At 41.5% G+C, this 14,685-nt stretch overlaps 1 protein-coding gene across 1 annotated transcript in view; it reads right to left on the reverse strand.

The window, feature by feature from the left end:
- col27a1b (collagen, type XXVII, alpha 1b) overlaps positions 1-14,685 on the reverse strand; it is a 132,705-nt gene that overhangs the window by 113,445 nt on the left and 4,575 nt on the right. Inside the window, exon 3 of the mRNA XM_063017903.1 lies at positions 72-1,339. Coding sequence (XP_062873973.1) covers positions 72-1,339 — 1,268 coding nt within the window. The remainder of the gene's footprint in view (positions 1-71; positions 1,340-14,685) is intronic.

Here is a 14,685-nt window from a genome sequence, read left to right on the forward strand (position 1 = left end):
TCCACCTACAACATCAAATGACTTTCCAGGTGGACCTACAGCTGCACAAAATACCAATCAAAATTCTTTACCGGTGTTCCAGGTTCTCCTTTTAGCCCAGATGGTCCGGCCAGGAGAGAAAACTGGGTTGGTTCCACGTCAAATGTTTGGAAACCGTCTGTGGCTGCAGGGGTGATGACTTCAAAAAAGGTGTCCCTGGTGTATCGAAGGGTGGTCGTCTCTGGTACTGATCTTTTCACAACTATAGTAGTCGGCTGCCTCTTTGAGAGGGCTACCACGGTAGGAAGTTTGGTGGCTGCCAAAGGTTGCACACTTTCTGATTTCTGTCTGGTTGGCCTGGCTGTGCTATTTGCTTTCAATTTCTGGGATTGTGGAGACACTTCCTGAGCATTTTTTGTAGGACTGTTTGGTTGAGTAGGCTTGGGGGATGTGGGGAATCTGGTGGTCCTTAATTGTGAAGTAACAGTTGGAGTCCTGGTCTGCACAGGAAGCTGTAAGGTTGGTTTGGCTATTCTTGGAGGCACTGTTCCATGAACGGTGAGAGACAAGGAGCTAGACTTGGTGGTCATTAGGATGGAAGTATTAACACCAACTGAGGTCTTCTTAATCTTGTTTTGTGGCAGACTGGGGGTAAAACCTTTGTTAACCAGCTCTGTTGCGGTCAGTGGAGTCTGAAGAGTGACAGAGATATTTGGATGCAGGGGTAGCAGCGGTAGAAGAGGCTGAAGGTTGGGTCGAAAGGTGTCGGCTTCCCTGCACTGTTTTTTAATGTACTTACAATAATTATGAGCTGCCTTGGCCGAAGGATGAAGGTCAAACTGGCAGACCGCTCCTTCAAACTGGACAGAGTTATGGCTTGTTTTGCCCAGCAGAAAGGACCCTTCCGGATCCAGAGTCTCCTCATTTTTAAAATGCAAATTTGCATGTACACTAGTCTTCCCACAAGAAGTATATAAAGTAACCGTTTGGGGTTCGATGCTCAAGGCCAGGTTGTGCCACTGACCGTTGTGGACATCGTAGTCAAAATATACAGAATTTTTCTGGCCCACATAGACCACAATTTTTCCAGGGATGAACTGCACCCCGAGCTGGAGTCTCTTCCTCCTCGAGACGACGGTGAAGAGGAACGCATTGTTAACGCGATGTGAGCAGATGCTGAGGATGAGTGAGAGTTCCAGGCTTGAAGATGCCGGCACCACGGAGCTCACGGGTACTTCGATTCGTGCTCGTTGGGTGAAAATGACCCCTGACTTGAAAGGGATGACTCCAGGCATATTGGAGCGTGTCCCTGATGAAGGTCTTTTTCCCACCAGGCCCAGCTTTTGGAGGATATCCACATCTGAAAAACAAAAGTAAGAGGTTGGGCATTATTCATATGTACACCGATCAGCCATAACATTAAAACCACCTCCCTTGTTTCTACACTCACTGTTAATTTTGCCAGCTCCACTTACCATACAGAAGCACTTTGTAGTTCTATAATTACTGACTGTAGTCCATCTGTTTCTCTACATATCTTTTTAGCCCCCTTTCATACTCTTCTTCAATGGTCAGGACCCCCACAGGACCCCCACAGGACCACCACAGAGCAGGTATTATTTGCGTGGTTTGTTTATTAGGATTTTAACGTCATGTTTTACACTTTGGTTACATTTATGACAGAAACGGTAGTTACTCATTACACAAGGTTCATCAGTTCACACAAGGTTATATCGAACACAGTCATGGACAATTTAGAATCTTCAATTTACCTCACTTGCATGTCTTTGGACTGTGGGAGGAAACCGGAGCACCCGGAGGAAACCCACGCAGACACGGGGAGAACACGCAAACTCCACACAGAAGGGACCCGGACCGCCCCACCTGGGGATCGAACTTAGGACCTTCTTGCTGTGAGGCGACAGTGCTACCCACTTAGCCACCGTGCCGCCCCTTATTTGGGTGGTGGATGATTCTCAGCACTGCAGTGACAATGACATGGTGGTGGTGTGTAGGGCTGTCGCGCTAACCGCAATTTTGAAATATCGCGGTATAGACCAGCCAACCGCAGGGCATGCTGGACAACCGCAACACCGCGATATTCACGTTTTTTCTTTCTTTCTTCTCCTTTTTTTTATTGTTGCAGGTCCATCTTGTTTTATACGCTTACATTCGTGCGTAATAAATGTTAAATAAATTCATAATGAAAATGAGCTAGGAGCGACATTTTCCCGCAACCTGTTCTCATACGTTGCTGCTGAGTGTCAGGCTTTGTGTTTTAAAATGTAAACAATCGCAACAGGAATTATAGGCAAGTTTATTAATGATTAAATTGAGTTCACACTCAATAAATACTTGTAATTTAGACTATATTCAAACAGCCTCGGCGTACTAAAACACTTAATGACGGTTAATATGGCATTGCAGCCTGCAGATTCTCTCTTGCTGGCTTGCTGGAATGATTTAAATGCATTTTTTCGTTGAATAAAAATGTATTGAAACGAATAATAATTGAATACCGCAAGGGGAAATTCTGTCACCGCGACAGCCCTAGTGGTGTGTTAGTGTGTGTTGTGCTGGCATGAGTGGATCAGACACAGCAGCACTGCTGGAGTTTTTAAACACTGTGTCCACTCTATTACACACTCCTATGTAGTTGGTCCAACTTGTAGATGTCAAGTCAGAGGCGGTCACTTATCTATTGCTGCTGTTTGAGTTGGTCATCTTCTAGACCTTCATCAGTGGTCACATGATGCTGCCCATGGGGCGCTGTTGGCTGGATATTTTTGGTTGGTGGACTATTTTCAGTCCAGCAGTGACCGTGAGGTATTTAAAAACTCATCAGTATTGCTGTGTCTTATCCACTTATACCAGCACAACACACACTAACACACCACCACCATGTGATTGTCACTGCAGTGCTGAGAATGATCCACCACCCAAATAATACCTGCTCTGTAGTGGTTCTGTGAGAGTCCTGACCATTGAAGAACAGCATGAAAGGGAGCTAACAAAGCATGCAGAGAAACAGATGGACTACAGTCAGTAATTGTAGAACTACAAAGTGCTTCTAGATGGTAAAATGGACAGTGAGTGTAGAAACATGGCTGATAAGTGTATATTTAAAACAGCCGCATTGTTTCTTTCACATGGAAATTTGATGAAGATTTTATTTCATCTGATTTTACAATAGTCTAGATGGGCCAGAGCTTATATGTAATGTCTAAACATATGGAGAAATACACTGCTATACTAAACAAATGTAAATAGAATATATAAAAACCAGACCCACTCGCTAATTGGGAATATTGAGAGAACGCAGCTTTGAAATATAAGAGCCTCATTGTGCTGCACAACTATGAACAAATGCATCATTGTTAGACTGGCAATGTGTATGGTAAATGTAAATGCTCTAAACCACTTTGGGTAAACATTGCAGGAGAAAAATCTATGTCATTAATCTTTGCTCGCCAGCTAGTTATTTAAATTACTTAACATGTAATCATGTGCAATCTAACTGGGTGTCCCCACAAATCACAACGTTAAACAACACGGTTTAAAATTGGCAGCTGACAAGAAAATGAAATGAGGCTGAATAATATGATAATGACCACTTTATGTTCCATTGGTTTTAGATCATATATCATGGTCAACCCAAAAAAACTGACTCAATTTAGCTAATTAGCTGATGTGCCTATGAAAATGCTTTGGAAAACGGGATCGAATAACCATGTTCATGGAAGAAAATGAAATCTTGCTGAGTGTCTGGAAACATAAACTAATACAGACTAATACAGTCAAAGCACGTCGTCAGACCATGAGAGACGAAAGCCATTCATAAACCAGTCAAGTACTGAGCAATGAGTAAGTGGATCAGAAAAATAACAGGAACATAAGAAGAAAAGTAGGATGAAAGTCAACTATAAGACGCTTAGGTTCTTGTTGTTCACCATAGCAACCACAGCAAAGCATTAAAACTTGAGAAGCATCAGAGACCCGTTACAGTTTCCCCACTGGACCCGCTGTGTTTTTCACAATCCAGCTTTCCAGTTGTAAACCCGTCCAAGTGCTAGTGAGTGAGAACTTTTCGCCAATGCTAAAGGATGAAGTGGTTATAGTGGTCGAACAGGCAGAATTAACTGTTGAGTGCTTCAATATAAGAAGAAGAAGATATATTTTATTAGGGTTAAGGGCCTTGCTCAAGGACCCAACACTGGCTGCATAGCTGAGCCTGGATTTGAACCGCCAATATTCCGGTTGATAGCCCAAAGCCCTACCCACTAGGCTACCACTGTCCCCCAACACCTCTTTAGTACGCTGATGGATTTCAGGTCCATTATTTTAATGTATCCTGCCCCTAAATGTATAGATGTGTTGTTACAAATCAGGCTTTGGGGGTGGGGGTCAATCAATCAATCAATTGTATGCTAGTTATCTTGGTGAATTAGTAGTCCAGGGCAGGTGAAAAGAAGGACATCCAAAAAAGGAAGCCTAAATCTATAAGTAAATAAAAACAATAAGAAAAGGGAAAAGGAGAGGAAGGGGAAGTCTGGAAGAAGGAATGAAGGAAGGAAATGGAAGACAGGTAGGTAAACTTTAGATTGTTGGGTTGACACGTTTGGTGATAGGTGGTTAGGCAGTGATTTGTATTTTCTTGTAACAATTTGTAAGCAAAGAAAAAAACGAGCTGCTGACACTTCTAATCTATAATCCAGGCACATCTGGAAGAGGTGAACAAAAACAAAGAAAATCAAGGAAATTAAATGATTCAGACATTACTTTGAGTCCGGTGGTTACACCTCACCGAGCAGTCGACCACATGAGTAGAAAGATGCCAGGCAGGCTACATTTACTAGCCTGGGAGATTTTTTTCTGAATGGGTCATGGGCAGCATGAAATGTGGTAAGGGCAATGCAGAAAACATGAGGGCATCTGGGCTGCAGATTGGTTCAGCTGCAGAACAGCGACTAACATTCCACTAAGGTCTCTTAAGTCCTAAACTGTTCAGCTCAGTGCTTTAACTCTCGGAAACATTTTAATTAAATTTACATCTAAAACATGATCATTGTGAACTGCATCAGACGATGTGGGTAAGGCTTTATCTATAAGCGTCAACAAAAGACAGTTTAAAAAAAAATAATAATAGCAGCTTCTTCGTGATTTTCCTTTCAAGTAGCTCTTACCTAATAAAAGGAGATTTAGACAATTTAATTTAAAGATGGAACTTTTATTTGGACAAAGATTCTAAAAAAGTAGATAGTCCAGTAGATGTAAATGGGTACATATGATATGATATATAATCAAAAGCAATGCAAAATAATCGGAGTCTGGAAGGAGAATAGGAAGTCAAAAAGGAAACTTCTTTAAAAAAGACTGTAAGACAGTCTAAGAATAATAAAAGACAATAGCATTGTATGTATGATGAGTTAAGGGTGAAGGTCCCAATGAATTAACTTCTACTAGAAAGTCCATAAAGAAGAAAGCAATAAATGTCCAAATAAACAAACAGGAGGAAAGAAAAATGAGAAAAGAAGAGAAACTAAAGAAAGAAAGAAAGAAAGAAAGAAAGAAAGAAAGAAAGAAAGAAAGAAAGAAAGAAGATAAACAGGCAGAAAGAAAGAAAGAAAGAAAGAAAGAAAGAAAGAAAGAAAGAAAGAAAGAAAGAAAGAAGATAAACAGGCAGAAAGAAAGAAAGAAAGAAAGAAAGAAAGAAAGAAAGAAGACAAACAGGCAGAAAGAAAGAAAGAAAGAAAGAAAGAAAGAAAGAAAGAAAGAAAGAAAGAAAGAAAGAAAGAAAGAAAGAAAGAAAGAAAGAAAGAAAGAAGACAAACAGGCAGAAAGAAAGAAAGAAAGAAAGAAAGAAAGAAAGAAAGAAAGAAAGAAAGAAAGAAAGAAAGAAAGAAAGAAAGAAAGAAGACAAACAGGCAGAAAGAAAGAAAGAAAGAAAGAAAGAAAGAAAGAAAGAAAGAAAGAAAGAAAGAAAGAAGACAAACAGGCAGAAAGAAAGAAGAAAGAAAGAAATAAAGAAGATAAATAGGCAGAAAGAAAGAAGAAATAAATAAAGAAGATAACAGGCAGAAAGGAAGGAAGAACATAAACAGGCAGAAAGAAAGAACTTTATTAATGACCTTACCTAAAGGACGCAAAAGACACATGAAAAAATGGTCCTAAAGGTAGTATGTTCAAAAGGAAAGTAGGAAAAGAAGCATGTCTGAAAGTACAAAAGTCTAGAAAAAAGACAAGGGGGAAAGAAAAATGGGGAGAAAAGAAAGAAAGAACTTAATTTAAGTAATTTAAATGTACAAATGAGTGAACGCTTTCTCATCTGCAATGACTGGCATCATGTCCAAGGTGAACTCACTTTTTGCCCCCAGTGTTTTATGATCAGGATGAAGCAGTTACTCAAAATAAATAAATGTTTTGTCGTTGATGTCAGCATTAGCCGCACGCCAAGGAAAAACTTTGCGTGTCATGGCAATAAGGTTACATTTTAGTTTATAGAATTTATAGCGAAGCTAAGCTAAACAACATGAGTACAAAAAACAGGACTTGGCTTATAAAGATGGTTTGATCATAAGTCATGCGGGGTTGAGGACTGAGGGGGGGCAATCAGAGAAATTCAGGACTATAGAGGAAGAGTATGTTCTATCCCACACATGGAAAAAACATTAAACACTGTAAATAGAACAAAAGCATCTTTCACAAGCTGAACGATGGGCCCAAAATGAAGAGTTCACAGTGATAGCTTTCAAGATCTGTTAATTGCTTTAAGATGCAGTGAGTGAGATTTTCCATTACTTTTGCAGGAGATACTTGAAGAAAAGATGACCTTAACAGTTTTTGGCGTGGAATGTTGCATGATCATGACTAAGCAGGACTGTTTGCTGGGGAAGCATTTCCTTTCATGTGGTCAGTCATGTGACCAGCTGTGAGTCAACATTACACAAGTGGGGCATTCGAGTGAACGTACGCAAGATGAAACGAGGAGGGCTGACCGGTCATTATAACAGATGATTTGACCCCCCCCTACAACATGGAATACAGTTTGGAAAGAGCAGATGTGGAGATGAGAGAGGCTTAGTGGGTGGCTGCTAGCTCATTAGGTAGTCTAAAGAACTAGGCTAAACAAACATGGCAAAGGTAACAGCAGCAGTCAAATGCACAAGAAGGTATAATCAGTGCTTCCTGAACGCCTGCATGGCATATGTTGAAACACTAGACCACTAAAGATATACAGTGGTACCTTAAAACTTGACGTCAGTTTGTTCTGGGAGTGGTGTTGAGTTTTAAAGGCACTGAGATTCAAGGTATTTTTTCCTATAAGGATGTATTGGAAACCTGTTCATGCGTTCCATGGTATCATGGAGATGCTTGATCTTGGAATATGAATGCGCCTTTACTGAACAGAATACGGTATTCTAAGATCAAGCATCTCCACAATGAATAAGCATAAGGAGCAGTAATAATTAAGAGAAGTTTTGTGATCCTGTGTCGTTCTTCTAGTACATTAATCAACGTTAAGGTTCATTTTTTTATGATAAGGGTTATGATAAGGGTTTTAAACTGATTCTCACAATTTCTCAGAACCCCCAGCTATAATACAGATTCATCTCATATTGGCACTTTGATGACGTATTACTGCCCCGCTCAAGCACAGCGCTGAACAAAGCAGCTGTTCATCATAAACTGTTAATTAGAAATTAAATAAATACTGTTTTTTAAAAAAGGCTGAACACGTCAAATTTAAGGGAAATGTCATGTTTAAAGGTACAAATTTCTCCATGAAGGGCGCCGAGTTCCAAAGATTTTGAGTTTCATGGACGTCGATTTACAAGGTACAAGTTGAGTTTAACAAAGCACTTGGATGCTGCAGTGGTCTTTCATGCTATCCAACCACCACTGAGATCCAGGTTTGAATCTCAGACAACTAAAGATCTACACAGAAAGGATCGGCTTTGTCTGATGGGGATGGCCGAAGCTCTGAAATGGATCGACACCCTGTTCAGTGTATCAAATGTACAAATCAACTGATGAAATTAAAATAATATGGAATTATATACAGTGTATCACAAAAGTGAGTACACCCCTCACATTTCTGCAGATATTTAAGTATATCTTTTCATAGGACAACACTGACAAAATGACACTTTGACACAATGAAAAGTAGTCTGTGTGCAGCTTATATAACAGTGTAAATTTATTCTTCCCTCAAAATAACTCAATATACAGCCATTAATGTCTAAACCACCGGCAACAAAAGTGAGTACACCCCTTAGTGAAAGTTCCTGAAGTGTCAATATTTTGTGTGGCCACCATTATTTCCCAGAACTGCCTTAACTCTCCTAGGCATGGAGTTTACCAGAGCTTCACAGGTTGCCACTGGAATGCTTTTCCACTCCTCCATGACGACATCACGGAGCTGGCGGATATTCGAGACTTTGCGCTCCTCCACCTTCCGCTTGAGGATGCCCCAAAGATGTTCTATTGGGTTTAGGTCTGGAGACATGCTTGGCCAGTCCATCACCTTTACCCTCAGCCTCTTCAATAAAGCAGTGGTCGTCTTAGAGGTGTGTTTGGGGTCATTATCATGCTGGAACACTGCCCTGCGACCCAGTTTCCGGAGGGAGGGGATCATGCTCTGCTTCAGTATTTCACAGTACATATTGGAGTTCATGTGTCCCTCAATGAAATGTAACTCCCCAACACCTGCTGCACTCATGCAGCCCCAGACCATGGCATTCCCACCACCATGCTTGACTGTAGGCATGACACACTTATCTTTGTACTCCTCACCTGATTGCCGCCACACATGCTTGAGACCATCTGAACCAAACAAATTAATCTTGGTCTCATCAGACCATAGGACATGGTTCCAGTAATCCATGTCCTTTGTTGACATGTCTTCAGCAAACTGTTTGCGGGCTTTCTTGTGTAGAGACTTCAGAAGAGGCTTCCTTCTGGGGTGACAGCCATGCAGACCAATTTGATGTAGTGTGCGGCGTATGGTCTGAGCACTGACAGGCTGACCCCCCACCTTTTCAATCTCTGCAGCAATGCTGACAGCACTCCTGCGCCTATCTTTCAAAGACAGCAGTTGGATGTGACGCTGAGCACGTGCACTCAGCTTCTTTGGACGACCAACGCAAGGTCTGTTCTGAGTGGACCCTGCTCTTTTAAAACGCTGGATGATCTTGGCCACTGTGCTGCAGCTCAGTTTCAGGGTGTTGGCAATCTTCTTGTAGCCTTGGCCATCTTCATGTAGCGCAACAATTCGTCTTTTAAGATCCTCAGAGAGTTCTTTGCCATGAGGTGCCATGTTGGAACTTTCAGTGACCAGTATGAGAGAGTGTGAGAGCTGTACTACTAAATTGAACACACCTGCTCCCTATGCACACCTGAGACCTAGTAACACTAATGAGTCACATGACATTTTGGAGGGAAAATGACAAGCAGTGCTCAATTTGGACATTTAGGGGTGTAGTCTCTTAGGGGTGTACTCACTTTTGTTGCCGGTGGTTTAGACATTAATGGCTGTATATTGAGTTATTTTGAGGGAAGAATAAATGTACACTGTTATATAAGCTGCACACAGACTACTTTTCATTGTGTCAAAGTGTCATTTTGTCAGTGTTGTCCCATGAAAAGATATACTTAAATATCTGCAGAAATGTGAGGGGTGTACTCACTTTTGTGATACACTGTATATTTACTGTAAAAAAATGACTTTTTTAATCATATTTGCTCATCACTATTTAAGTGCTTACGAAAGTTGCAAAAAGAAGATTGTGTTGCTAAATGTTCTGTATTACTGAGGTAATTTAGTACCAGATCTCATCCAGCTCACACCAAACAGTGTACAACCAGAAAAGTCCTTTCCATTGTAACACTGTAACAATTTGTTTCCACTTAATGCTCATATTGCTATCGCTAACCACACTAAACTAAGAAAACAAAACAAACACCACATCACAATACAGTTTGAGAGTTCTAAAGTTATGTTCAGTTCTACCTATCTGTTTTAAAACTCATATCTGATGCATGTGTGTCAGTCTTATACAAGATACAATGTGAATATAATTGTCACTGCTTCAAACAGCTAGCTAGCTAGCATCCTAGCTAGCAACAGTGTTGCTAGCTGCCAGTCTGGAGCAGTAGAACACACTGAACCTTCAATCTGACTTAAGATGGTTTATAAACTTTAGAACTTAAAACTGTTTAATTAAATACTTCGTTCAGACTAGAAATTGTTAGTATTAGTGATGGAAAGGAGGGAGAGCAAAATAAAAGAATGGAGGGAGAAAGAGGAAAGAAAAAGGAGGGACAAATAAAGGCTGTGGAGGGAAGGTAGTAAGTATAAAAGAAATAAACAGAAAGGAGAACAAGATATGATGACGTAAAGTACACAAAGAAACAGGGAAGACGTCTGATCAGGAAGAAAGGACGGAAAGAAGGACATCTGGAAAGAAGAAAGGAAGTCCTAAAGGAAAACAAACACCAATCAAGGCAGGAAGTAAGAAGTAAAGGAAGAAATAAAGCAAGTAAACAGAGAAAGACGCTTATACATTAGAGTAAGAAGAAAAGAAGGCATAAATAAGGGGAAATCATTAAGAAGGTTTGCAGGAAAGGTAGTAATATCCTATTTTCCCTTCTGAATTTACAGAAGATACACTATATTGATGTTTAAATCATGCCTATTACTAACAAGTTTAAAAAATACATTTATGTGGTAACAGGCCCTGTGTCCCTGCACACAAAGCTTGGTCCTTAGAGAAATAGTTTAAGTTGGTGAAGAGAAACTCCAGTGACCAGCACAAAGCCTTGTCTACTGCCTGTCCAGTACAGTACAGTACAGTGACAGTGGTAGACAGGAGGCTAGAGCTTTGGGCTGTCAACTGAAAGGTTGAGAGTTCGAATCCCAGCTCTGCCATGCAGCCACTGTTGGGCCCTTGAGCAAGGCCCTTAACCCTCTCTGCTCCAGGGGCGCCGTACGATGGCTGACCCTGCGCTCTGACCCCAGCTTTTAAACAAGCTAGGATATGAGAAGAAAGAATTTCGTTGTACTGTACGTCTGTGTATATACAGTATATATATATTAGGGCTGTCGAAGTTAACACGATAATAACGCATTAACACGATCTCAATTTAACGCGATTTAAAAAAATAGTGCCGTTAACGCAAATTCTATTTGGCCCTGCGAGTCATCCGTAGTTCATGTTGAGGCTTGCCACCGTTCATTTGCGGTTTGTTAACATAATGTAACCGAGCGTCGTAGTGATGCACTCGCGTAATAAAGAAATAAATGCACGGTATATTCACATATTGTCGGGAACATTAACTTCTTCTGTTACGGTACCGAATACCGGACAGCTAGAGTCATCGCGTTAGCCGAGCATGCTAATTACATGAACTATGGAAGCCCCAAAGGGTCAAAACACACTCACTTCGTGTAGAAACGTCCATCAAACCATTGTCACAATACAACCACAGAAAAGTCTGTTACAATAACTACGCCTTATCCCACCTAAAGCACCGCTGATCTACAATGTTTGCTGATGGAGAAATTCTAACCTACAATCTGACATATATACGAAGTCAAGGGTCTCTGCTGGATAGTATTACTGCCTAGTATGTGAGTGAATAAAACTCCCTTACAGTTTTCTCTTGTCCCAGCAGTTTTTAACATCAGTACATTTAGCATAAAATGTGTTCACCATTTTAATTGTAACATTTCACTTAAAAATCCTTGTTTTCTTCTTTTTTTTTTTAAATGCGATTAATCACGATTAACTATATGAAACTCTGAGATTAATCGCGATTAGTCATATATACATATTTGTCATATATACATATACAGGTGTACAGTACAATGAAATTCTTTCTTCGCATATCCCATCTTGTTTTGGAAGTTGGGGTCAGAGCGCAGGGTCAGCCACCTTACGGCGCCCCTGGAGCAGAGAGGGTTAAGGGCCTTGCTCAAGGACCCAACAGTGGCTGCATAGCAGAGCCTGTATTTGAACCGCCAATCTTCCGGTTGATAGCCCAAAGCTCTACCCACTAGGCTACCACTGTCCCTAATATAATATATATACGTATATACAGTATAACAAATAAAGGCATTCTTCTTCAGTAAAAAAAATGAGGTCAGACAAAGATGTAGAACTGGAAGGCCTGGCTTACAGTCAACATTTTAATTCCGAAAGTATTTGGACACCCATTTCTTCTTTTTTTTAATGCATTTTCCTCCTGATTTAACGCAATCAGTTTGTCTTCCGTTGCTGAGGGATACCAGATTGCATCCAAGGAGAGCACGTTGCTGTACACGCCTCTTCCGACACGTGCACAGCCCTCCTCTTCTCACCCCTGCATTCTGTACAGGCGTCTCTTCCGCCAATCAGGGTCCTTACACAGCATATGAAGACCCACCCATAGTCCAGTCCCCACATTGCAGATACGGTGGCCAATTACTGTCTGCTGCGGGCACTGCCAATTATGCCCGCTAGATGGCTCCCAGCCGACCAGAGGCAACACAGAGTTTCGAACCGAGGAGTTTAGAATCTTGGCGTTAGTGTGCTAGTGAAATATCCCGCTGTGCCACCTAGGCGCCCTGGACACCCATTTCTAAAACAAATGTATTAGAATAGAGCAACCTCTTTGTGATCTTTTCAACTGTTGCAGTTTTAACATTTTATTTTCATTTTAAAAGTTTTATTAATGATTTATCCTGGACGGGGTCACGGTGGGTCAGTCATCCCCGGAACTGTCCAATAACACTTCTGGGGATTGGAACCCCGGATTCTGACGGTACTGTGTTAGCGTAATTTATGACCTTGTAGATCTTGTTTAGAATTAATTACTCAGTAATTAGAAGGGGGGAGAGGGGCACCCAGGTGGCGCAGCGGGATATTCCACTAGCACACCAGTGCCGAGATTCTGAACTCCTCGGTTCGAAACTCGACGTTGGCAGTAGTCGGCTGGGCGCCATCTGGCGGGCATTATTGGCAGTGCCTGCAGCAGATACTAATTGGCCACCATATCTGCAGGGTGGGGGCCGGACTATGTGTGGATGGGTGGGTCTTCATACGCTGTGTAAGGACCCTGACTGGCGGAAGAGACGCCTGTGTAGAATTGCAGGGGTGAGAAAAGGAGGTCTGTGCACGTGTCGGAAGAGGCAGCGACGTGCTCTCCTCGGATGCAATCGGGTATCCTCAGCAGCGGAAGACAATCGAGAGGAAAAAGGGGGAGAAAATGCCGACTTTTCTGAAATGGAATGTCTAAGAAGCTCAGTCAGGTGTCATATAAATATAAAATATTTGATAAATGCAGCCGTCCTGGAAAGCGACTAGGAAAACCAGCGTGTGTATTTGGCCTGTAAATGTTCACTATATACTCACTCTAAATTACCCACAGAAAATTCCAAATAGTCTGTTTCTCATTGTTTCTCCAAACGCAGAAATATTCACATTGGCTCTTTGTCTCACCATCTGAGTCTGAGCACAAGACTTCTTTCAGGTGAGCCTCGGATGGATGGATAGCACATTTGTGCCGAAGCGAGAGGTTTTTAAGCTCCTAAGCTAAACAAACAGACTCGGAGCAGACCTGTCTCAGTGGTCTGAAGCGTCTACATAAATCAAACCACTGTTAGCACTGGCAGAGGTAAACCACACTAGTCCATAGAAAACAGTAGCACTGACTGTCTGGCTGACCTCTGAATCGCGAGGAACTTTAAAATGTTGGATTATTAAAAATGAGCCTTTCTGAATTGTATTCACAGTGTAGTACATTTAGGTAACAATGGGTGCAATGGACAATGGCCACTTTTAAGAGGACTTGGTCACTTTTAACATGGTTTTAACACATTAGAGTTAAGTAGAAATGCATAGAAATCCAGTGTGTACTTGGGGAGATATTGGCCTAATAGGCTGTTTATGAATCAGATTTGTCATATTTATTTACTTACTAATGCCTGATGTATTTTAGGTACTGACTGTATGTGATGTTAACTAACACAACACAGAATATTTACATATGAATACACTGATCAGCCAAAACATTAAAACCACCTCCTTGTTTCTACACTCACTGTCCATTTCATCAGCTCCACTTACCATATAGAGGCACTTCAGTTCTACAATTACTGACTGTAGTCCATCAGTTTCTCTGCATGCTTTTTTTAGCCTGCTTTCACCCTGTTATTCAATGGTCAAGACCCCCACAGGACCACTACAGAGCAGGTATTATTTAGGTGGTGGATCATTCTCAGCACTGCAGTGACACTGCCATGGTGGTGGTGTGTTAGTGTGTGTTGTGCTGGTGTGAGTGGATCAGAGACATCAGCACTGCTGGAGTTTTTAAATACCGTGTCCACTCACTGTCCACTCTATTAGACACTCCTACCTAGTTGGTCCACCTTGTAGATGTAAAGTCAGAGACGATTGCTCATCAATTGCTGCTGTTTGAGTTGGTCATCTTCTAGACCTTCATCAGTGGTCACAGGACGCTGCCAACGGGGCGCTGTTGGCTGGATGTTTTTGGTTGGTGGTCTATTCTCAGTCCAGCAGTGACAGTGAGGTGTTTAAAAACTCCATCAGCGCTGCTGTGTCTGATCCACTCATACCAGCACAACACACACTAACACACCACCACCATGTCAGTGTCACTGCAGTGCTGAGAATAATCCACCACCCAAATAATACCTGCTCTGTGGGG

The sequence above is a fragment of the Trichomycterus rosablanca genome, chromosome 21, assembly GCF_030014385.1.
Source record: "Trichomycterus rosablanca isolate fTriRos1 chromosome 21, fTriRos1.hap1, whole genome shotgun sequence".
Lineage (NCBI taxonomy): Eukaryota > Metazoa > Chordata > Actinopteri > Siluriformes > Trichomycteridae > Trichomycterus > Trichomycterus rosablanca.